The sequence below is a fragment of the Bos taurus genome, chromosome 12 (assembly GCF_002263795.3).
Source record: "Bos taurus isolate L1 Dominette 01449 registration number 42190680 breed Hereford chromosome 12, ARS-UCD2.0, whole genome shotgun sequence".
In the NCBI taxonomy this organism is placed as follows: Eukaryota; Metazoa; Chordata; class Mammalia; order Artiodactyla; family Bovidae; genus Bos; species Bos taurus.
The window spans coordinates 21,406,146-21,429,118 of NC_037339.1; the positions used below are offsets into that span (position 1 = coordinate 21,406,146).

At 43.4% G+C, this 22,973-nt stretch overlaps 2 protein-coding genes across 4 annotated transcripts in view; one reads left to right on the top strand and one right to left on the bottom strand.

Moving 5' to 3' along the window:
• The window catches only part of ATP7B (ATPase copper transporting beta), a 74,255-nt gene extending 65,131 nt beyond the window's left edge, over positions 1-9,124 (bottom strand). Inside the window, exons 1-2 of one of the 3 annotated variants that reach the window (XM_005213721.5) lie at positions 8,826-9,124; positions 8,137-8,241 (exon numbers count right to left, since the gene is read on the bottom strand). In XM_005213721.5, the coding sequence (XP_005213778.1) occupies positions 8,137-8,190 (54 nt within the window). In that variant the 5' untranslated portion in view covers positions 8,191-8,241; positions 8,826-9,124. Of the gene's footprint in view, positions 1-8,136; positions 8,242-8,554; positions 8,800-8,825 lie in introns of those variants that run through there. The other 2 variants (XM_005213720.5, XM_005213722.5) reach the window with 2 other exon arrangements.
• A 77-nt stretch (positions 9,125-9,201) lies between these two features.
• Positions 9,202-21,197, top strand: ALG11 (ALG11 alpha-1,2-mannosyltransferase). The gene is made up of 4 exons (XM_002691795.7): positions 9,202-9,266; positions 12,195-12,425; positions 15,115-16,046; positions 18,505-21,197. Exons 1-4 carry the CDS (start codon positions 9,223-9,225, stop codon positions 18,795-18,797), a joined length of 1,500 nt encoding a protein of 499 aa, XP_002691841.2. The 5' UTR covers positions 9,202-9,222; the 3' UTR covers positions 18,798-21,197.
• Positions 21,198-22,973: the final 1,776 nt, after the last annotated feature.

Here is a 22,973-nt window from a genome sequence, read left to right on the forward strand (position 1 = left end):
TTTACTCAGTTGAATTTTTTTTTTTTAACAATCCTGAGAGTGGCAGGAAAAGAAGTAAGTTGCCCCTTTTGGTCTTTATTTTCCAGATTTTTGTTACAGAGGTAAATTACTTTTATAATAGCAATTTCCCAATGAATTTTAAATGTTTCTAATGCCCGATGTTGGGGGTGGCTTTTAGTTTGGGGAGGAACCGGGCTTTCAACAAAGCTGCTACAAGATTCAAGCACCATGGATTTCACAATTACTGGTGTTTTAAAACTCTTATTTGCAGGATTAGTTACATCACAATAAGAGTCACTCTCTGCTCTGCCCTCTACTTTTATCTCATCAACCTTTGATCTGCTCAGATTTTCTCCTTTAACCTAATTAAGAAAAAAAAAAGTCACAAACATTCCAGAATTCCACTTGGCAGTGATTCCAACTCTACAGATAGAAATAACACTGCACATACTTGATCTCGGATATGTCCTCGCTATCTGTGCTATGCTATCAGTGAACAGTGCTCATGTCACTGACCCATCCCCATGCTTGCAATGGAGAAGAGGATGCATGTCAGATAAAAACACATTTATAAAGCCAGCACGCTCACACCCCTGTAATGTATTCCCCAGTTACTACAGTACCAAATGTGCTCTGTGTTGGGGCTGTCAAGATAACCACCGGCCTCTGACATTAGGACCCTCAGGAGTGTAGACTCCACAAAAAAAGGGACAAAACAGCCGTCTCCCAGTTCCTCTTTAGGCTCTTCAGCCACCTGCAGTCTGGATGGTGCAGGTCATTGTCCAAGGCCTCTAGCGAGGTTCCAACAGCTCGACTCCCTTGAGTGTCTCAAGACTGTTGTCCTATGCTCAAACTCTCCAATCTTGGGCGTAAAGTCCAAACTCCTGATCTGAAAAACCGGGCCTTCCATGATCACTTTCCAAGCCACTCACAGCCTCCCAAATGCATCCTTCCAGTCCTGTCCTTGGGCCTTTGTACATGCTAGTCTCCACCGGCAGCATCCTTCCTTCCAGCCCACTGTGAGTCCGGCCAACGCCCACTCCTTCTCCAGGACCTCACCACTGCCTCTGGAGTGCTTTCTGCACCCCCCCTCCCAGGAGAGGCCGGTCACCCTTGTCTGTGCGACCTACCCTGTAAGGACAACTCTGCTCCAGCACCTATGACCGCCGGCTCCAAGAGCATGGGGCGGACCTCTGTTCATCTCTGCATCCCTCTGCTCGGCCCCCACAAGTGAACAGAAGGTGCTCCAGTGTTCGTGGACTGAAGGCCAATGGCCAGGTCACCGGCCACCTCCTATTCAGGAAGGGTCACTGCCGCCCCACGGGGAGGCCTCTGAAGAGAAGACCAGAGGAGGGGATCATGGTCTAATTCTTTCTTCAAGAGCCACTGTGGTGCACCTACTATATGCTGTGCAGAGTAGGTTTTTTTTTTTTTTTTGGCTTTTAAGAAGTACATCTCTTTTTTTCCCTTCAATAAAACAGTATCTTTAAAGACAAACAGGATGACAAGTGAATTTTTTTAAACCCAAAGGATACATTAAAAATCAGGAACCAGTGTAAACATAAATATTTTCATCCAGTCATTGAAAATGTTTCAGCAAGCATGAATAAATGACCTTTAAGCTATCGTAATACAGTCCAAAAGGATAATTTCAGCAAAGGAAGGTTTATTGAGCTCCACACAGATAACAAAATTTATAGTTTGGAATTAGATATAGATGTTTTCACTTATAATCCAAATTGCTATATGACTTGGGTTGCACTGCTACCAAAAAGTGCCATGGAGTTCTGGAACAAAACTTCAGTTGGCAGTGGTTCTGGCTTTGTATCTCTGTGACTTTGCGAGAGTTCTTGAGTCTCGGGCCCTCATCAATAAAAGGAGGGGGCTGGGGCTTAGATGTTATCAAAGTCCTTCCTGCTCTAGAATTACTTCATTTTCAAGATTTATACAGAAAGTATTGTAAAAGCACAATTAGCCTAAAATTTTGGCATTTTCCTGTCCATATTTCCTCAAGGGATTCCTTGGCCCCTTTCTTAAAAATGACAAGCAGAACTTGTTAGTTACACTGTGGACTTTGGCCACAGCCAGACCTGGGATTGGTCTCATTTCTGTCACTCCCTGGCAGTGTGATGATCAACAAAGGACCATGCCTCTCTGGGCTCACTTTCTCATCAGTTAAATGTAGTCTTATCCCACAGGGTTGATAGGGGAATAAAAAGCTATTAATCACATAAAGAGCTCAGCACAGCACCTGACACTCAGTGAGTACAGAAGTGATATATTATAAACCATATAAATTATTACAAACTTTATAAACTATATCAACTCTTTTACACAAACATTTGTCTTCTACAGGCACTGGAATGTCATTTAGACACTTCATTCTCTAATGAGTCAGGGGAGCTCCTTAAGGCAGTGGTAACCGGCTCTAAACTCTTGGCTGGTGAATTTTATCTCTGATTAGTAGGCATTTTATGTGTGTTAGTCACTCAGTCGTGTCTGATTCTTTGCAACCCCATGGACTATAGCCCTCAAGGCTCCTCTGTTCATGGAATTCTCCAGGCAAGAATACTGGAGTGGGTAGCCATTCCCTTCGCCAGGCGATCTTCCTGACCCAGGGATCGAACCTGGGTCTCCCACATTGCAGGCAGATTCTTTGCAGTCTGAGCCACCAGGGAAGCCCACTTAAGGTGGTGGTGGGTTAGTCACCAAGTCGTATCTGTCTCTTGTGACCCCACAGACTGTATCCTGCCAGGCTCCTCTGTACATGGGATCCTTCAGGCAAGAATACTGGAGTGGGTTGCCATTTCCTTCTCCACAGAGTAGTTTTTAAATGGTTCTAACCTGGCATCTACTTTCAAGAAGCGCAGAGTTGCAAAGGAAAGCTCTGTTCAAAACTATATTGCAAAGAAAAGTTTGATCAAAGGCAATTGGTATATGACCAATTGCCAAGTAAGTTTGGAAGAAAATACATATCTGGGAAAGCAAGAAAGGCCAAGCTGGGACTCAATCCCAGATCTGCCCCTTACCAGCTGCAGGACTTCCAGAAAGCTACCTAACTTCTCTCTGTAAAGATGATGAACACTGACCTCGTGTTCTACCTTTTCCCCCACCTCCCTCTGCTCCAGCCACTCTGGCTTTCTTATCGCTCCTCAGACAATTCAGGTCACTCCTAACTTAGAAGCTTGACACCCCCTGGTTCTTCAACCTAGAACACTTTCCCCCAAATCTGAATCACTTGGGTCTCCGCGCAAATGCCATCTCCTCCAGGAAGAACTCCCCGATCACCTGCTTAAAAGAGGCCCTCCACTTCCATGTCATCCTAATGCCTCTCCCAAGATTCATGTACTTCACCACACTTCTCAGCATCAGAATAACATTATTTGTTTACTCTTCTTAGGAACATTCATGACTCATGGGTTTCCCTGGTGGTTCAGACAACAAAGAATCTGCCTACAATGTGGGGAGACTGGGTTCAATCCCCTGGAGAAGGAAATGGCAACCCATTCCAGTATTCTTGCCTGGAGAATTCAATGGGCAGAGGAGCCTGGTGAGCTACAGTCCATGGGGTCGCAGTCAGACACGACTGAGCAACTACACACACACACGACTCATGGGAACAGGTCAACATACCAGTGTTATCAGGAATTTGGAAGAAATTGATTTCAACCCTCAAGGATGACTTTGAGGGGTTCAAGACTTTAATGAGGAAAGTAACTGCAGATGTGGTGGAAAAGCAAGCGTGAGTGAGTGAGTGAAAGTCGCTCAGTCATGTCCGACTCTTTGAGACCCCATGGACTATACAGCCATGGAATTCTCCAGGCCAGAAGACTGGAGTGTGTAGCCTTTCCCTTCTCTAGGGAATCTTCCCAACACAGGGATTGAACCCGTCGCTCAGTAGTGTCTGACTCTTTGCGACCCCATGGACTATACAGCCATGGAATTCTCCAGGCCAGAAGACTGGAGTGTGTAGCCTTTCCCTTCTCTAGGGAATCCTCCCAACACAGGGATTGAACCCAGGTCTCCCGCATTGCAGGTGGATTCTTTACCAGCTGAGCCACAAGGGAAGCCCAAGAATACTGGAGTGGGTAGCCTATCCCTTCTCCAGCGGATCTTCCTGACCCAGGAATCAGACCAGGGTCTCCTGCATTGCAGGCGGATTCTTTACCAGGTGAGCTAGCAGGGAAAAACAAGCGAAGGAGAATTAAAGGGGAGCCTGAAGAAGTGACTAAATTGCTGCAATCTTATGATAAACTTTCATGGAAGAGCAGCTGCTTCTATGGATGAACAAAGACTGTGGTTTGCTCATAGATGTAATCTACTCCCAGTATAGATGCTGTGAAGACCTGCTGAAATGACAAAAAAGGATTTAGAACGTTACATAAGCTTTATCAAATTAGTTGATCAAGTCGTGGCAGGGTTTGAGAGGACTGACTCCAGTTTTGAAAGAAGTTCTCCTGTGGGTAAAATGCTATCAAACAGAGAAATCGTTCATAAAGGAAAAGTCAATCAGTATGGCAAACTTCACTGTTGTCTTATTTTAAGAAATTGCCACAGCCACCCTCAACCTTCAGCAAACACCACCCTGATGGGTCAGCATCCATTAACGATGAGGTATTGACCAAAAAAAAAAAAAAGCTCAGACTGAGAGTTGTGAGTTAAGTTTCATGTGGGCCTACAATGAGATAGCTCTGAGGAACTGCTGCACAGTGGGGGGAGTCAGCATATATATATGATTTTAGGGAAGGGGGATACATGCAGTTAAGCATACATCTTTTGAGACGGTTGCTTGCTGCCAGTCACATGGAGCAGAGGTCTCCACTAATGATTTGAGTGTTTTCCTAGGTATGAGAAGATCCAAGAAACTGGGCTCATAAAATCTCCTGAAAGTATCTAACTATCTGAAGGCCTGTTCTGCTAGTTTTCTGAGAGCACAGAGTACCTCATTCCTGATCTCTGCCCTGAACTCTTTGCAGAGTGTGCTGAAGGGCAATGGTTGCAGGGGCCGGTGATTTCATACTTGTAGAATCATGTGGCGAGTGACAATTCTCAGCTGGTAGTGGCAAGACCCTCCACTGGCAAAAAGGTTATGACTCATTGAAGGTTCAGATGATGGTTAGCATTTTTTAGCAATCAAGTTATTTTTAAATTAGGATGTGAACATTTTTTAAAACATAATGTTATTGTACACTTTGTTGTTGTTCAGTAGCTCAGTCGTGTCCGACTCTTTGTGACCCCATGAACGGCAGCACGCCAGGCCTCCCTGTCCCTCACCATCTCCCAGAGCTTGCTCAAACTCATGTCCATTGAGCCGGTGATGCCATCCAACCATCTCATTCTCTGCCATCCCCATTTCCTCCTGCCTTCAATCTTTCCCAGCATCAGGGTCTTTTCCAATGAGTCAGCTCTTTGCATCAGGTGGCCAAAGGACTGGTGCTTCAGCATCAGTTCTTCCAAAGAATATTCAGCACTGATTTTCTTTAGGATGGATTGGTTTGATCTCCTTGCAGTCCAAGGAATTCTCAAGAGTCTTCTCCAACACCACAGTTCAAAAGCATCAATTCTTCGGCGTTCAGCCTTCTTTACAGATGACAGCATGGTATAAACATAACTTTTATATGTACTGGGAAACCAAACAAAGCCTGTTTGCTTTACTGTGGTGGTCTGGAACCGAAGCCACAGTATCTCTAAGGTATGCTTGTACTGAAACAAACTGTCAAATAAATGGTGAAGATGAGAAAATGCCTACATCACAAGGTTTTGTGAGGATTAAATGAGCGTGTACACAGAGGAATAGAAAGTGCTTCAACACAATGCTCAGCACATAGGAAGCTCAATAATGTTGGCTGGCAGCATTATCAGTGGAATCCAGAAGAGGGTGAGGCGTGACATGAACAGAGACAGTTACAGAGTTTCAAGAAGAGGCAGGTCTCGAGCTTGACCTGGAAAGATAAGGATTTTTTTTTACTGGACAGAGCGGTGAGGGCACCCTAAGAGTTTTAAGTCTCTTCTTCTCTACAAGTTGGCCCTCCCCCACAGGTGCTCTCCCTGCTCCTCCATTAAATGCAGAGTCATCCCAGTAAGAATAAACTATTGAGCAGCCTCTCTCTGCCCATCCATAGTGCATTTTTCCTTCCTTTCTACACAACCAGGGCCTAGATGAATTTCACCCCAAAAGGGAGTGCAATAATGCTGTCTAATGAATTTCAGCCATCTGTAGGAAAGGCACAGTCTACTCTTCAGATCAGCAACCCTGGCCTAGGCGTCTATCCTGGGCTTCCCCGGTGGCTCAACAGTAAAGAATCTGCCTGCAATGCAGGAGATGCAGGAGACTTGAGTTCAATCCCTGGGTCAGGAAGATCCCCTGGAGGAGGAAATGGCAACCCACTCCAGTATTCCTGCCTAGAGAATCTCTTGGACAAGGGAGCCTAGTGTGGGGCTACAGTCCATAGGGTTGTAGAGAGTTGGAAACGACTGAAGTGACCAAGCACAGGTATCTATCCTAGAGAAATACTCAAAGGTCAGCATGAAAAATCACCTACAACAATGTCCACTACAGCATGATTTGTGAGAGAGAAAAAATAGAAGCAATCAGAATGTCTACCCATGGGAAAAGAAGAAATACACTATGGAGCATCCATACTGCGCAGAGGTGAAACTGAAAGGTTGCTACTGAATCACACGAAGACACTGGGATCCTTGGCCCTCGGACGAGAATTCAATCCAGGGCCAGAGACGAGGCTTGATCGCTCAGAGCTTTTGTATAATAAAGTTTTATTAAAGTATAAAGGAGATAGAGAAAGCTTCTGACATAGGCATCATAAGGGGGCAGAAAGAGTACCCCCTTGCTAGTGTTAGCAATGAAGTTATATACTCTCCAATGAATCCAAAGAATGTCTGGAGGTTATAAAGACCTCACCAGACCTACTCCCATAATTTACATTTTAAGATAACAGAATTAGCCAGGTTTAATTCAGAGACTGTCCTCAGGCAGGATATTGTCCTTTCTTCCTCCTTGAGAATTCCAGACCCCCTTCTCCTTGGGGACCCCTAGGCTCCTTATCAACCTGCCTAGGAAATGACTCTCTCAAAACTAAGTTACATGGACACTTATGTACTAACATGAAACAATCTCCAAAATATACTGTGAAACTGGAACACACACACACACACACTACATGATCTCCTTTAGGTAAAACACACACACACACACACACACACACACACACACACACACACTATATGATCTCCTTTAGGTAAAACCTTCCCTGGTGGCTCAGATGGTGAAGAATCCTCCTGCAATGCCTGAGACCCAGGTTCAGATCCACGGGTGGGGAAGACCCCCTGGAGAAGGGAATGGCCACCTACTCCAGTATTCTCTCCTGGAAAATTCCATGGACAGAGGAGCCTGGCAGTCTACAGTCAGTCCATGGGGTCGCAAAGAACTGGACACAACTAAGCGATTAATACTAACAAATATTCTAAAACCACATACACAAGAACCTAAAGATTTCTCTGGAGATATAGATATGCATTAACATAACAGATATGTGAACACCACTGCATTTCCTTTTCCAAAACTGTGCCTGAGAAATGTTAAGTTTTCAGTAAGTATTTGCTGAATGAATGAAGACCTATGAACATGAGCAGAAAAACACTGGAAAATAGATTTGCTTTTCGTGCTAAATATTTGTGTCCTGTTTTTAAGAGACTACACTAAATTACTTGCATAATTTTAATGAACTCAAAATAGTTCTTCAAAAACAAACAATAACAACAAAACACCACCACAGGACGACCATGAAGGGGTCGATGCACCAATTCTTGAAGAACTTTTCAGGACAGCTAATTTACTCGAACTGGGCAATTAGGGATCTTACAAAACAAGTCAACTCTCACTTTACCTCTCCAGCATCAAACTCCTCAACATCCGACGAACAGAAAAGTGTTGGGTTTTAAACTGTTACTGAAAACCAGTTAATAGCACGCCCTTTCTAAAGGGTGTTCTCTAACAAACCACGCGCCGAGGAGCCTCCCCCGCGCACACCACGCGCCGAGCGCAGCAAGGGTGGTAGGTGAGCGCCGAAGGTCCTCCAGGCAGGTGTGCGCACACAGCACCCCGGGAAAGTAACTCACTCTCCGGCTGGCCTTTTCGCGATCTGTAATCGGTCTCTCCTCCTCTGGCTTCATCTCGCGGAGGAACTAATTTCTTCTGTGATTCAGCCCGGAGCCCAAGGTCACCTGGTCAGGGGACGAGAAGCGCGGTGTTAAAACCCAGGGAGAGGAGGAGCGCGCCGTGGGTGGCATCCTCGTGGTTCGGTTCTAACCCAATCCGGCACCTGCATTTCAGAGGAGCAATCTGCAGCTCGACCCCCACCGGCTAATTCAAACTTGCGCGCCACTCTGTCCCTGGCCCTGGGGGGCGCAGGGATGAGAGCCTGAGGGGAGGGTGGGCCGGAGACCCTCACCCACACCCGGAGACGGGCCTGTCTGTCGGTGCCCGAGTGTACTCCGCCGAGCTGAACCCAGGCGGGGCGAGCCCGTCCCCCCTCACCGATCTCCGCTACCTCCTGACCGGTGCGCTCTGGCCTCGGTCTGTCTTCAGCCTTGGGCGTGTGCCAAGGGAGAGAAGGAGCCAGGGCAAGCCGCGTAGACCGGGCCGGAGATGCAGATCCCCAGGCTCGCCCACTGCCGGCCTGGAAGGTGCGGCGTGGCGGGGGTCACCGTCCGGTCCGCTCTGCGCAGCTCCCTCTGGGGCTCTGCGCCTGACTCCAGGGCGCCGCGGATCAGAAACGCTGCAGCTGCTGCGGTTGTGAACTCCGCACCTGGAAAATCGATCCCAGACGCGCAAGAGCCTCCCATTGGTTTCCGACCGGCGGCGGGGCTCTAGAATAGGGGCAGAGGCGCCTGAGCGGGGGCTTCGGTGGGGGAGGGGGCCGAGGGCGGGTGCACCGACTGTCCATCACAGGCCACGCCCTCCCCATGCCCAATTCCCCCTACGGCTCCACCCACGAGGGGGCCGGGACCCAGGACGCCACGCGGAAAACTTGTCCACTCCCCTGGAGATTCTGTTGGCTGGAGGGTCGTGGGAAGCTCCTACCGGCAACCAATTGAGGTGCACAGTCGGCCCCGTGTGGGCGGGGGGAATGCCGCAAGGTTCCTCAGGAGCCAATAGAGAAGAGGAACGACGAAACGCTTCCTGAGTTCGAGGGTCGGCGGAAGATGGCGACTGCTGAAAGGGGTTGGTGCTTGTGTGAGTTATTGAGGTGAGGAGCGGGTGGTGTAGGCTCGCAGGCGTTTTCGGTACCGAAGTGCTACGTGTCTGCCCAGTGCGACTCATGTGTGCGGGCAGGGGCTTTCCTTGTCATGAATTTAAGCTATTGTCTCAAGGCCAGTGTGCATTCCCTTTGGGGTCTTGGTGGATACACGAGGTTGAGTTGAAGACCCAGTTTACCGCGTTTACTTTCACTGCCTCACTGCTCTCTGAGAGCTCCCTTTCCCTCTTTGCTTTAGCTTTTCCTTTCTTTTGTGTTCGCTCCAATTAGTCCGTCATAAATTATTCATATTCGTTCCTCATTTTCCTTTATGATTGAGCCACGAATTCATTCTCCATTCTATCATGCTCTTTTTGGTGAAGAAACCGGATCTTCTGTTGTCTTAGTTTGCCCTTTACACTTACCTTTTTAAAGTCTTGTGCTTAAATATGAATAAATATTTAATGACACATTTTAGTTATATTTAAGCAAATTCTAAGTGGGTAGTTTTGATGTACAAATACGGTAGGATGTTTGATAAATTTCTTAATAGAACCTGTATGTGTATCTTTGAAACTAACAGATTGAAAACATAAGAACTGGATTAACTTTAGTGATTAATATGATTTTTTTCTGATTGTAAGTTGAATAGTTCGGTTTGAAAATCCTATCACATTTATTTTCCCACTTAAATCATTTGAAGAAAATGTCATGGAAATCTTTGGATTCTGTGAGTCAGCAACATTTTAAATTAAACAGCTTCTTGTCTTGTCCTGGGAAAGGAAAGCTAACTATTTAAGATAACATTGCTTTCATGAACTGATATTCCAAACGTTAAGTGGCCAGTCTTACCACTTTTGTCAAACTTTTGTCCATTCTTCCCAGCAGTGATTCTTAAATTGTGGTTCATTGTGGTTTGTAGGCACCTGAGAGTTCCTAAGACCCTTTGAGCGACTCCTCTAGGTAAAAATTATTTTCATATAATGTTAAGATATAATGTTTAGAGGACACAGTTTTTGTTTTGTTGACATTTGCACTGATAGTGCACAAGTCTTGGTGGATAAAACCACTACTTAGCACAAATCAAGGCAGTGTTCTCAAACTGTACTACTAGTCATTGTGTTTTTCATCTCCATGCACTTGATAAAGCCAGTTTTTCTTTAAAATGTCCTTGATGAAGCAGTAAAAATTATTAATTTTGTTAAATCTAAACCCTTGAGTACATATCTTTCTAATATTCTATATGACAAAATGGATTGAACACATAAAGCACTTCTCCATACCAGAGTAAAATAGTTGTCTTAAGGATAACCTCCTGTATGACTGTCTACGTTGACATTCTTTTTAGAGGACACAGTTTTTATTTGGAAGAACAACTGACAGACAAACCATGATTCCTTTGACTCAGTATTTAGTAGGTATTTTCTGGAAAATGAAGGAATTGACTCTTGCTTCAAAGAAAACAAGTGACTGGGACTTCATGGCAGTCCAGTGGTTAGGACTCCGCACTTCCACTTTGTGGAAGTGTTCAGGGATCCCCCAAGCTGCATGGCAGCTAAGAAAAAAAAAAAAAGTAACAGGTTCAGAAACATGTAGGGAAGCAGTGGTTTCAGGGTCGTGTAAACAGATCAGACATATCACTGAGAATAGAATTCAGTTCAGTTCAGTTCAGTTGCTCAGTCGTGTCCAACTCTTTGCGACCCCATGAATCGCAGCACACCAGGCCTCCCTGTCCTTCACCAACTCCCGGAGTTCACTCAGACTCAACGTCCATCGAGTCAGTGATGCCATCCAGCCATCTCATCCTCTGTCGTCCCCTTCTCCTTCTGCCCCCAATCCCTCCCAGCATCAGAGTCTTTTCCAATGAGGCAACTCTTTGCATGAGGTGGCCAAAGTACTGGAGTTTCAGCTTTAACATCATTCCTTCCAAAGAATAGAATTGGAGACATCTAAATTTCCTCTTCCCTCAAAAATTGTTCTACTTGAGGTGAAGTGAGAGAAGAAAAATGATTTAGTATCTCACCAAACTTTGAACTGTGGAATGTTCACCATTTGGAAGACATATTTCTTTGGATTACATGTTGTCATCTTGGAGTCAGATGCCATTCCCAGTCATATCTTGTTTAGGTTAATAATTAAATTTATTTTAATCCTTTAATAATTAGGAGAAAGGTGGATCAACATTGATTTTTACTGCTAATTAAAAAAAAAAGTGCATTGACTTGCCAGCACTCTGTGGAATTAAAGGGGACTTGCACCTTTGACATTAGATATTCTGTAGCATTAGAATTTTAATAGCTGAGTATTTTGTTAGACTCACAAGCTATAAAACTTTGCTATTAATATATAAAACAGTTATGTGAAACTAGACTTCAATTTGTAGCCTCTCATTTTTTCCTATTATTTCTTGATTTATTTATTTTTAATTGAAGGATAGTTGCTTTACAATGTTGTATTGGTTTCTGCCATACATGAATCAGCCATCCATATACATATGTCCTCTCCCGCTTGAACCTCCCTTCTACTTCCCACCCCATCGCACCTCCTAGGTTGTCACAGAGCACCAGGTTGAGCTCCCTGGATCATACAGCAAATTCCCACTGGCTGTCTGTTTTACATAGGTAACATATATGTTTCACTGCTGCTGCTGCCACTAAGTCGCATCAGTCGTGTCCAACTCTGTGCAACCCCATAGACGGCAGCCCACCAGGCTCCCCCATCCCTGGGATTCTCCAGGCAAGAACACTGGAGTGGGTTGCCATTTCCGTCTCCAGTATATGTTTCACTGTTGTCTCAATTTGTCCCACCCTCTCCTTCCTGTGCTATGTCCACAAGTCTGTTCTGTATGTCTTTGTCTCTATTGCTGCCCTGCAAATAGGTTCATCAGGACCATTTTTTAATGACATGATATCCATTTTCACCATTCCCCTCTCGTTTCAGGTTTTTTTATTCATTACTCTTCCCCGGGCTATTTGTATGTGGAACTTTGTGTGTGTGTTTACTTATTATCCTTTGGGGAATCCGACTGCTGCTACAGAGAAAGAAAAAGTCAGTGTCATCTAGCAAAACTGGGAAAAATCAAACGGTGATTGCATTTTTCCATCCATACTGCAATGCTGGCGGAGGAGGAGAAAGAGTGTTATGGTGTGCCTTAAGGGCTCTACAGAAAAAGTAGGTATGCATCTTCCTTAGCTAATTTGGTATATTATTACTGGCTTTTAAAAAATTATTATTTTTAAAAAATCATTACCCAGAATGTGTTCTTTTCTAGTACCTCATTCCTAGCCAGGGATTCCTTTTTTAAATTGTTCTTTAGCAAGGAAACACTTCTTTCATATGCCGACCTATCTTAAAGATCCTATTGAAGGTGGTCTAGAGGTTGAGAATCTGCCTGCCAGTGCAGGGGTCACAGGTTCAACCCATGGTCTGGGAAGTTCTCACATGCTGTGGAGCAACTAAGCCCTGTGTGCCACAACTTACTGAGCCAGTGCTGTAGAGCCCCCACACCGCAATTACTGAAGCCCACGTGCCTACAGCCTGTGTTCTCCAACAAGAGAAGCCGCTGCTATAAGAAGCCCACTCACCACAAGGAAGAATAGCCCCCCCCAACTAGCCACAACTAGAGGAAGCCCGTGTGCAGCAACTAAGACCCAGTGGAACCAAAAATAAATGAATAAATAAATCTTTTTTTAATATCCCATTGAATTTTATCTTTACCATTGATACGATAAAGAAACAAAGTATCTGCACTTTTATGGCGTAATTTAGTGGGGATAACTGGTCACCTTGGGAGAGTATGTGGAGGAGATTGAATAATAAAGAGAAATTGACCAAATACTATGAAGTGTTTAATACTTTAAATCTGAATACTTTTAGTCAATTGTGATACACAGCAAATATTCTCTATGAAAGCATCTATTCTGATTTTCATATCATTACCAGTTGGATAGTCTTAAGTAAGGTACCATGTTATTTAATAGAAAGAATTTGGTTTTACACATCTTTTAATTTTTTAGGCTTCCTTGTCCCCACTCCAGTCCCACAAGAAAAAACATAGCAAAACACAGGTTCCATTATTGTTTCATCGTACAAGGAAGACTGTTATCTCTCCATGGTGACCCTACTTCCTGGCACACGCCCTTCATTCAGTTTCAAAGTCCTCATGAGTAATGCCCTCAGCTCTCTGTTTCTCAAATGCTAAGCCCCATCTTGGCTTCTTGCCACCATTTCTGTGTGTCCTCTGCCATCTCCCATAACTCCCTAAATGCAGATAATTTTCTTAAATCCTGTATTAATTCCCACCTCCTTGAAGCCTTCCCTGCTCTGGCCCATGCTCTTCTTTCCTCTCAGGACAGTGTGCATTAGCCTTGTCTCTGGATTGCTGAACTCATGAGAGCAGTGGTCCAGTGTCATGAGATTTGTATGCGTACTCCCCAGGACCCCTATTACTCCTCCAACTCACTAACACACAAACAAGTCCAAATAATGAGTACGACATGGAAGATGCTTTTTCATCTTTCTCTTGCCACTTTTTGTCTCTCATCCCTCCCCAGCCCCCTCACATATACTTTGCTCCGGCCTACTGAACTCGGGGCACATACCTTTATAAGATTCCTTGCCTTTTCATCTAGTGTTCCTTTTTTTCCCGAAACAACCTGTTTCTCCTTGGTTAATTCCTACAAATCTTTCCTGACTTGACACGAGATCCAGGACACTGGATTTTCATTCAGTCTCCCCATTCTCTGTATGACTCAGAATAATTGTAAACACAACCAGAGTGTGGCCAAAGTGTTAAAATCACAAGAAGGTATTTTTCTATATTTTCATTATATATAATTGTGATGCAGGCTCAAGGCCCAGCTTTTAAAACCTTTGTGCATTTCTCAGATTAAAACCCTGAGTAAATGTTACATGGCGGCCTGGATGGGAGCAGAGTTTGGGGGAGAATGGATATATGTGTTTGTATGGCTGAGTCCCTTCACTGTTCATTTGGAACTGTCACAGCATTGTTAATTAGCTGTACCCAAGTACAAAATAAAAAGTTAAAAATAAAGAAATGATGAGACCAAAAAAAAAAAAAAAATCCCTGAGTAATGCTTTAGCGTTTATGATCCTATCTAAAGATACCTTTGTGCTGTGCAGTGCCCAGTTGCTCAGTCCTGTCTGACTTTGCAGCCTCATGGACTGTAGGCTCTTCTATCAGTGGGGATTCTCTAGGCAAGAATACTGCAGTGGGTTGCCATGCCCTCCTCAAAGATGCTTTTAGTGAATGTTAACTACCTTTCGTGAATGTTAACTCTTGTTTATGAATATTTTATTAATATTTCATTACCGGCTCAGTGGTAAAGAATCCTCTTGACAATGCAGGAGATGTGGGTTCTATTCCTGGTTCAGGAAGATCCCCTGGAGAAGGAAATGGCAACCTACTCCAGTATTCTTGCTTGGAAAATTTCATGGACAGGGGAGCCTGGCAGGCTATAGTCCTTGAGGTCGCAAAGAGTTGAACGTGACTGAGCACAGGCTAAATCACCATTTTAATACTGAGAAAGTTGTCAAAATAACATTTTTGAACATTTCTTAAGAATGAAAATGCCTCATTCATAAATCAGCTATTTTGTTGATGTCTGCTATATGCAAAACTCTTAGTAGAGGGAATAGCAAAGAACTAGAAGTTTCCTTTGGAAGACTAATGTTTTAATTATAGGGCAGTGAAAGACCCAGGTAGAGTGGAGTCATAAAATCAGTGGAAAACATTTTTTTTAGTCTGAAAATAAGAGTCTTTACAATCATGAGAAAAATGATGATCTACAGTGCTTTGCTTGTTTGCACCTAAACGACTGAAATTCTTACCTTATTTTAGGTATCCAGAAGCACTTTATGTTGTTTACACTGGCGATGCCGACGTCAGTGGCCAACAGATACTGGAAGGCGCGTTCAGAAGATTTAACATCAGGTTAACTCGCCCAGTGAAGTTTGTTTTCTTAAGGAAGCGCTACCTTGTGGAAGATTCACTCTATCCTCATTTCACACTGCTGGGCCAAAGTCTGGGATCCATTTTCCTGGGCTGGGAAGCTCTGATGCAGTGTGTTCCCGATGTTTACATTGATTCAATGGGCTACGCTTTCACACTTCCTCTGTTTAAGTATCTAGGTGGTTGCCGAGTTGGAAGCTATGTTCATTACCCCACCATCAGCACTGACATGCTCTCCGTCGTGAAGAATCAGAATGTGGGATTTAACAACGCAGCCTTCATTACCAGGAATCCTTTTCTCAGCAAAGTAAAGCTCATCTACTACTATTTATTTGCTTTTATGTATGGGCTTGTTGGTTCTTGCAGTGACATCGTCATGGTCAATTCTTCTTGGACACTGAACCATATTCTGTCACTGTGGAAGGTTGGGAACTGCACTAATATTGTTTATCCACCTTGTGATGTGCAGACATTCTTGGATCTTCCCTTACATGAAGAGAAGGCAACCTCAGAACACTTACTGGTTTCGATTGGCCAGTTCAGGCCTGAAAAGAACCATCCTTTGCAGATCAGAGCCTTTGCTAAGTTGTTGAATAAGAAGGAGAGTGAATCTCTTCCTCCACTTAAACTTGTGCTCATTGGAGGTTGTCGTAACCAAGATGATGAACTCAGGGTAAACCAACTGAGAAGGCTTGCTGAGGACCTTGGAGTTCAAGAAGATGTGGAATTTAAAATAAACATTCCGTTTGATGAGTTAAAGAATTACTTGTCTGAAGCAACAGTTGGTCTGCATACTATGTGGAACGAGCATTTTGGGATTGGTGAGTTTGTGCTCTAAACAATTTGTGATGGTGTGATGAGATAACACATTTTCGGTGGTTTTGAAAAAATAATAGTACTCTGATTTCATCCAGTCCTCAGTCTCTTCCCGGAGTCCACCAAGTTTGTTTTCCTCATTTGAGACCCTGTAAAACATATTCCCTGGTGGCTCAGACGTTAAAGAATCTGCCCACAGTGCGGGAGACCTGGGTTTGATCCCTGGGTCAGAAAGATCTCCTGGAGAAGGGCATGGCAACCCACTCCAGTATTCTTGCCTGGAGAATTCCTTGGACCGAGGAGCCTTGTGGGCTACAGTCCATGGGGTCACAAAGAGTCACGTGACTGAGCGACTAACACAAAACATTTAACCAATGATAATATTTTTTGACCACTCACTCTATGGTGGTTACTTTCAAGGTCTTAAAAGTATTATCAGATTTAATCCTCTCTAGAACTTTACTGGATAGGTATTATGGTTATTTCCATCTTATCAATGGCACAGAGAGGGTTTAGAACTTGCCCAGTCCCACAGTAAAAGAAGAGGGCAGATTCTAATCCAGACAGCGCCTGCTCTTAACTCCCGCATTTCTCTCCACACTTCACCCCATCTGTGTGCTGGTTCAGATCCCTGGACCTCATCCTAGCCCCCCACCCAGGGCCCACATCAGGATCCCTGGGTGGGCGCAGGTGGAGATTTGGTAAAGCCCCTCAGGTGATCCTGTTGTGCTCCAGGAGCCGAGAACCCCTGTCCCCAGGTGGGCTCTCCCAGTCACTTTGGATTCTTTTGTTGATTCTGGTGGTTCTTTTATTCTTTTGGTTCTTTTATTCTTTGATGCTATCATTGGAACGGCCTCAGGTGTTGGGTTTGGACAGCCGTGTGATGGGTGGAGACTTTCACCCAGAGAGGCAGCTGAGAGCAGAGGCCCGTGAGGCGCTGAGTCTCCAGCGCGTGGAGTGGGAGTTGGCTGTGGGGCGTGTGAGTGTGTGTCCGGCAGCTGTAGCCTGTGTGAGTCTGAGGGAAGGACAGGGGCCTGACCTGGGAACGCAGAGTGAGGAGCTGTCCAGTGAGTGACCGCAGCCCTGTGGCTGTGGCCGGGATGGCATAGGAGAGTCTGGAGAGTGAGAGGCTGCCCGTAGTGTTACAGCGACAGGTCACAAGTTGGCAGAAGAGCGGCCAGCGAAGGACAAGGAGGGGAAAGCCAGGCAGAAACCACAGGAGGAGAGGGTTGAGGGGAGAAGGAGAACAGCGAAGGGTTCAGTGCTGCTGAGATGCTGGGCGAGATGAAGACATGGTGGGCTTCACCATGGGTGAGAGCGGTGTCAGTACAGCAGTGGGCAGAGGCCAGGGGGCGGTGAGGGAGCCCTGAGTGCTGGCAAGCCGGCAGAGCTGGTGAGCTCAGACCACGCTGGCCCCAAGCTGTCTGCAAAACAGAGATGGAAGGAGAGAGAGTGCCAGGGGAGGACGTGTGACCTGGAGAGAGGGGTGGGTGTGTGTGCACTTGCTCACAGGGGACTGTGCTTTTACGAGTTTGAACTAGCTTAAGTGCTGATAGGGAGGGCCAGTAGAGAGGGAGCAGTGGAAGTTTCTGGAGAGAGTAAAACTGATTAGGTCAAAGTCTCTAAGACTTTGTCTAAGTACAGAGGAATGGTACCCAGCTTTGAACAGAGAATGGTGTAATTCATATTTTTCAAATGAGAGTTCAGATCAAATCATTAGCAGAAGATTCTGTTCTGTAGAGATTCACCAGTGTTGAAGAGAGTTATGGTGGTTCCATTTCTCTCCCATGTGGCTGGGATGATAGCAGCTCTGTACCCTCCTTTGAAGTAAGAAAGCAATCACCTCAATCATTTGCTGAAGGGCTTAGTTCTCTCTAGAAACGGGTAAGAAAGGCAGGCCAGGTTTATGTCCTCAGCTATGTCATTGGCAGAGACTAACCAAAACTTTGATGTAGTTCAGTGCTGCTTTTGGGCGCACAGTTCTCTCAAATTTGCCAGAAATCCAAGCAGTAACATAAACCCCAGCCTTACTTAGAATGTGTCACTAAGATGGCTTACTTTTTTCCTTTTTTTCTCCTAGTGCTGTAATTTGAACTCTTAACATACTGGGGGTTTTTTTTAATCTTTTTTTAACCCCTTTTATCTTTTAATATCTATTATCTACCATCTTGCTAATAACGTTCTCCAGTCTTCTTTGTTTTATTATCTGCAGTAGTTTTTTTTTTTAGACAATTCCTGTGTCTACTTGTCGGTTTTAATAAAGAACAAAGCAGCATTATTGTGAAGCCTTGAAAACTGAAAAACTTAGATTTTATTTTGCACCAGAGAAGTTAAATGAGTAAATTTGGAAAGACACAGACATTTAATTAAATTGCTCGAGTCTTGAAATTGTAAAGGATTCTGCTCGTCCTTGTTATTATGAGCACATTCAGAGACTTAAAAGACTTGATTTCTGTTCCTCAGGAATTGTTGAGTGTATGGCAGCTGGCATGATTGTCCTCGCACACAATTCGGGGGGCCCGAAGCTTGACATCGTTGTTCCTCACCACGGCGAGAGGACAGGGTTCCTGGCTGAAAGTGAAGAGGGCTATGCTGAGACTATGGCCCATATTCTTTCCATGTCTGCAGAACAGAGGCTCCAAATCAGAAACAGTGCCCGTGCATCCGTAAGCAGATTCTCCGATCAGGAGTTTGAAGTGGCATTCCTATCGTCTGTGGAACGATTATTCCAAAAATGCCACACCTGTACAAATTAAAGATGTTTTGTATAAAATGGTTAGATACTTTCATATGTTAATACTTTTCTAAACTCATTCCTTGTTGTGATAAGGTTAGTCTTATCCTGACTCTTTTGAAAAGACCCTGATGCTGGGAAAGATTGAGGGCAGGAGGAGAAGGGGACGACAGAGGATGAGATGGTTGGATGGCATCACCGACTCAATGAACATGAGTTTGAGTAAACTCTGGGAGCTGGTGATGGACAGGGAGGCCTGGCGTGCTGCAGTCCATGGGGTCGCAAAGAGTCGGACACAACTGAGCAACTGAACTGAATTGATCCTTATGCAAGGCCCTTGCTTATCCATAAGCAAGGCCCTCAGCAGTATGTACATATAGCCAAGGTATTTATTTCAATGGAAAAAGGCAAAGTTACCTAAATGGGAAAGGTAACCTTATATAGTTTAAATGTAAAAATTTTAGATTAGGGTTTGGGCTCAAATTCTGAAAGAAAATAAACAGTTTTAATTTTGGTATAATCCATTATTTTAAAAATTCTATTTGTCAGGTTACTTTAGAAACCGGGAAAGAAGATTTCCCTTTAGAAAAAACAGAAATGTTGAAAAAAACAATGGATGACTAATAATTGATTAGTACTTTAGAATTGTTCTGATATGTTGGGAACATAAAAAAGTTCTGGTACATTTAAATTCAAACAATATTGTGGATAAACTTTTGAATACCTCTAATGATCCTCTTAAAAGAACAAAAATTTTCAGCAGGCTTAATCATGTTCTAAAAGCAGATAGTCAAAAGACAGGCTGACTGTGGTTGCTCTGTGGCTGTGCCTGGGCGTGTAAGTAACCCTTTCCATCACTAGGTACTTGTGAAAATAATTTTCTCTTTAGTGCTGTCAGTGTGTTTTTACAGCCCTCTCATTATCCCTTACCATTTTCACATCCCAGAGGCTAGAAGTCAGCTTTTTAAAGTCATTTAAGAGGTCTGAGTCAGAACATCTCAATAAGTTGTTTTTCAGATGGTGATGATGTAAGATGGGGAGCCATCCCCACAGTCTCTGTAATCAGCATCATGCATTGTAAGGTGACTAGGTGGCAGTTTGCATAGAGTACTGGACTAGCAGGGAGAGTAGCTGGACCTGACCTCAGCTTCATCATCTACAAACATCTGACCTTTTGCCGCAAAAGCTGCTTCCTAATTTTTCTGAGTCTCAGCTTCTTTCCCTGTAACCTGGAGATGTATTGGCTGTCCTCCTGCCTTTCATAATTGTAATGAAAACACAAAACACAGAAGGTATGTGAAAGTACTTTAAAAATTACAAAGTTACTTGAATTAAAGGTAACAATATGTGGTAAATGTCTTCTGTACTCCTATCTTTATCAGTGCATTATGACCCTAGGTAAATTCTTGTTACTAAGCCAGTAACTAGGAATCAGTATAATTTAACAGGACTTCTATCCTGAATAACTGATAACTAGCATGGAAAAATGAATATATGTGTGTGCAGATATGGTTATTGAGAGCTACAACTTTCAGCATTTGCCCCACACACAGTCAGTTCCTTCTGGTTCAGTGAATTGACCTCCTTCACAGTCTGACACATCTTTGTCTTAGAGGCATGTGAAAGAGGTAAACTTTTCGTTTCCAGTCGCCTCTTGTCCATTCATGGAACCAGCCAGCTTCATTATCTCCTCCCAGTTACATCGTTGATGTGTTGTCTGCTGGCCGTCTTCTGTCATCAGACCAAAAAGCACCAAAACAGAGCCCAGGGATGGTGACGTACCAGAGTGGCCTTGTGCTGGAACTGGAGCTGGAAGGAGCCCTACAAATTCTCTAGTCTCGTTTCTCTTATTTTCAAATTTACAGACAGGAGCAAGGTGAAGAACTTCAGTTCCGTCCGCATCCCAGAGCTGGTTAACGACAAAATCAGGATTATCACTTGGATGCAAAAAGCTCAGTGCTTTTTCTTCCCTTATAGCTCTTCTTTGAGATAACATCCATGACCATTGCCCACTCAGCCTACCCATCTACCCAAGGAAAACCATGGGACTAAAGAGAAAATGGACAGAGCAAAAGTAGAGGATATAGTAAAGGAAGAAAGGATTCTGAAATTTCACAAAATATTATTTAAACTCATTTCTTCAAAATGATTTTCATTTATCACAAACATATCACTGAAACTATAATGTGCATATGTTAGTAGGTTCTCTCTCAGTGTTCCTAGCGCAGTATTAAACGTTTGTTTCTGAATACCTGATATGAAGAATGACAAAGCAGTATATCAGCTACTGTCTGTGTGGGGAAACGGAGTGACTTTTAATTCCTATATGATGTTGCTTTTCAGTGGTCCAAACATGCTGTTTTGAACCCACAGCACTGGTGATTCACATTTCTAGTTGTGCATAATAAACCATATTAACATATTCTTTGTATAGTAATCTAGTTGTATCTTAAATATGATATAGATTTAATAGATACAAAATCTATCTGTATCTAAATATGATTGAAAGAAGTGGTTTTATTACTTTCTTTTCCCAGTATGGCACCTTTATAGTCTCCCAGTTCACATAGTCTCCCACCCCTCACATAGTCTCTCAGTTGTGAATTCTTTATTACCTACTGAAATGGCAGCCCACTCCAGTATTCTTGCCTGGAGAATCCCATGGATGGAGAGGAACCTGGCAGGCTACAGTCCATGGGGTTGCAAGAGTCAGACACAACTTAGCGAATAAACCACCACCACTATTTCCAGCTACCCATGCCAAGAATATTTTTTAAAGAAAAAAAGTTTTTAAAGGCAAAACAAAAACTGTCTTGTCTCATGTACCCACAAGAAAAGTAGGTTGTAGGTTTAATAGATTTTTTTAATGAATATTTCAGACCTGTAAAATACTGCAGAGCTTCACACACTTTAATAATTTCCAGGATGATTTCCAAAGTCATATTCTAGACAAAATTACGCGATAGGGGCCAGTGTGATGATCAGTGCTTTCAGAATATTTGTGTATTTAATTATACACAATGTATATAGACTCCACAATGTACCCTAGACTCCAGAACTATGATATGAATAAGTGAAAGTGTGTCTGCTAAATCTGTCAATGGGTACAATGAAAAAGTTACTTTCCACACCACTGTATATGAAATACAGATAACTAATGAGAACCTACCGTATAGCACAGGGAACTCTACTCAGTACTCTACAATGACCTATATGGGAAAAAAATCTTAAAAAGAGTGGATTTATGTATAGGTATAGCTGATTGACTTTGCTGGACAGCAGAAAACATTGTAAAACAAGTATAGTAAACAACATTGTAAAACAACTATAGTAAAAAAAAATTTTTAAGTTACATCCATTAAACCACAGCAAGAAGCTGTGCATATTTCTAGAGTCAAATTATGCCCTTATGATTTACCATTCATCTGCTGATTCTTACCCTCTTTCTAACCCTAATTACCCACCCTAATTAAGGCCGCCCTTGGCTTTAGAGAAGCATCAGTTCCAGTAGTCTACTGCTGTGTGCTCACTTGGATCACACATGACTATTACAAGACACTTAGAAGGGAAGTTAAGGGTTGATATACTTGGTATCATGTAAAGAATGATCAAGTTGATAGATTCATACATAGTTACTGAGACACATGAATTTTCTAACAGTTCTGAAGACATGCAGGTCTGATCAATAGTTTCTCTGTTTTCTTGGTTCAGCAAGGTATCGATGTGCCATTTTAGTTTTACTTTCATTAAAGACCAGATATTACGGTCAGGAGTCTACCACTTAGCTATAACCACTCTGTTCTTCATAACAGCAGATACAATAAATCAGACTATCTACTAAGCTCCAGACATATGTTCAACACTGGGATTGTTATAATTAATACAAAAAAAAAGTTGAAGTCTAGGTTCCTGTCTCAAAGAGCTTACAGTCTTAATAAGAAATTGTATTAGTTTTTTCAATTAAACATTTCTGGCACTGGGCTAACCACTATATATAAAAAATACCATCATGAGAAATAAAGACCAGACATAGTTCCTGCTTTCCAGAAGTTTATACATTTGAAACTATTAGAAAATAATTCAATGAGACACTAAAATGATTATTTGGTACACAATTCCTCTCCTTGCTCAGTTACTTAATTCCATCAGTGTCAACATCAGCTTCAAAAAAGCATATTCAGTATACCCTAAGAAATGT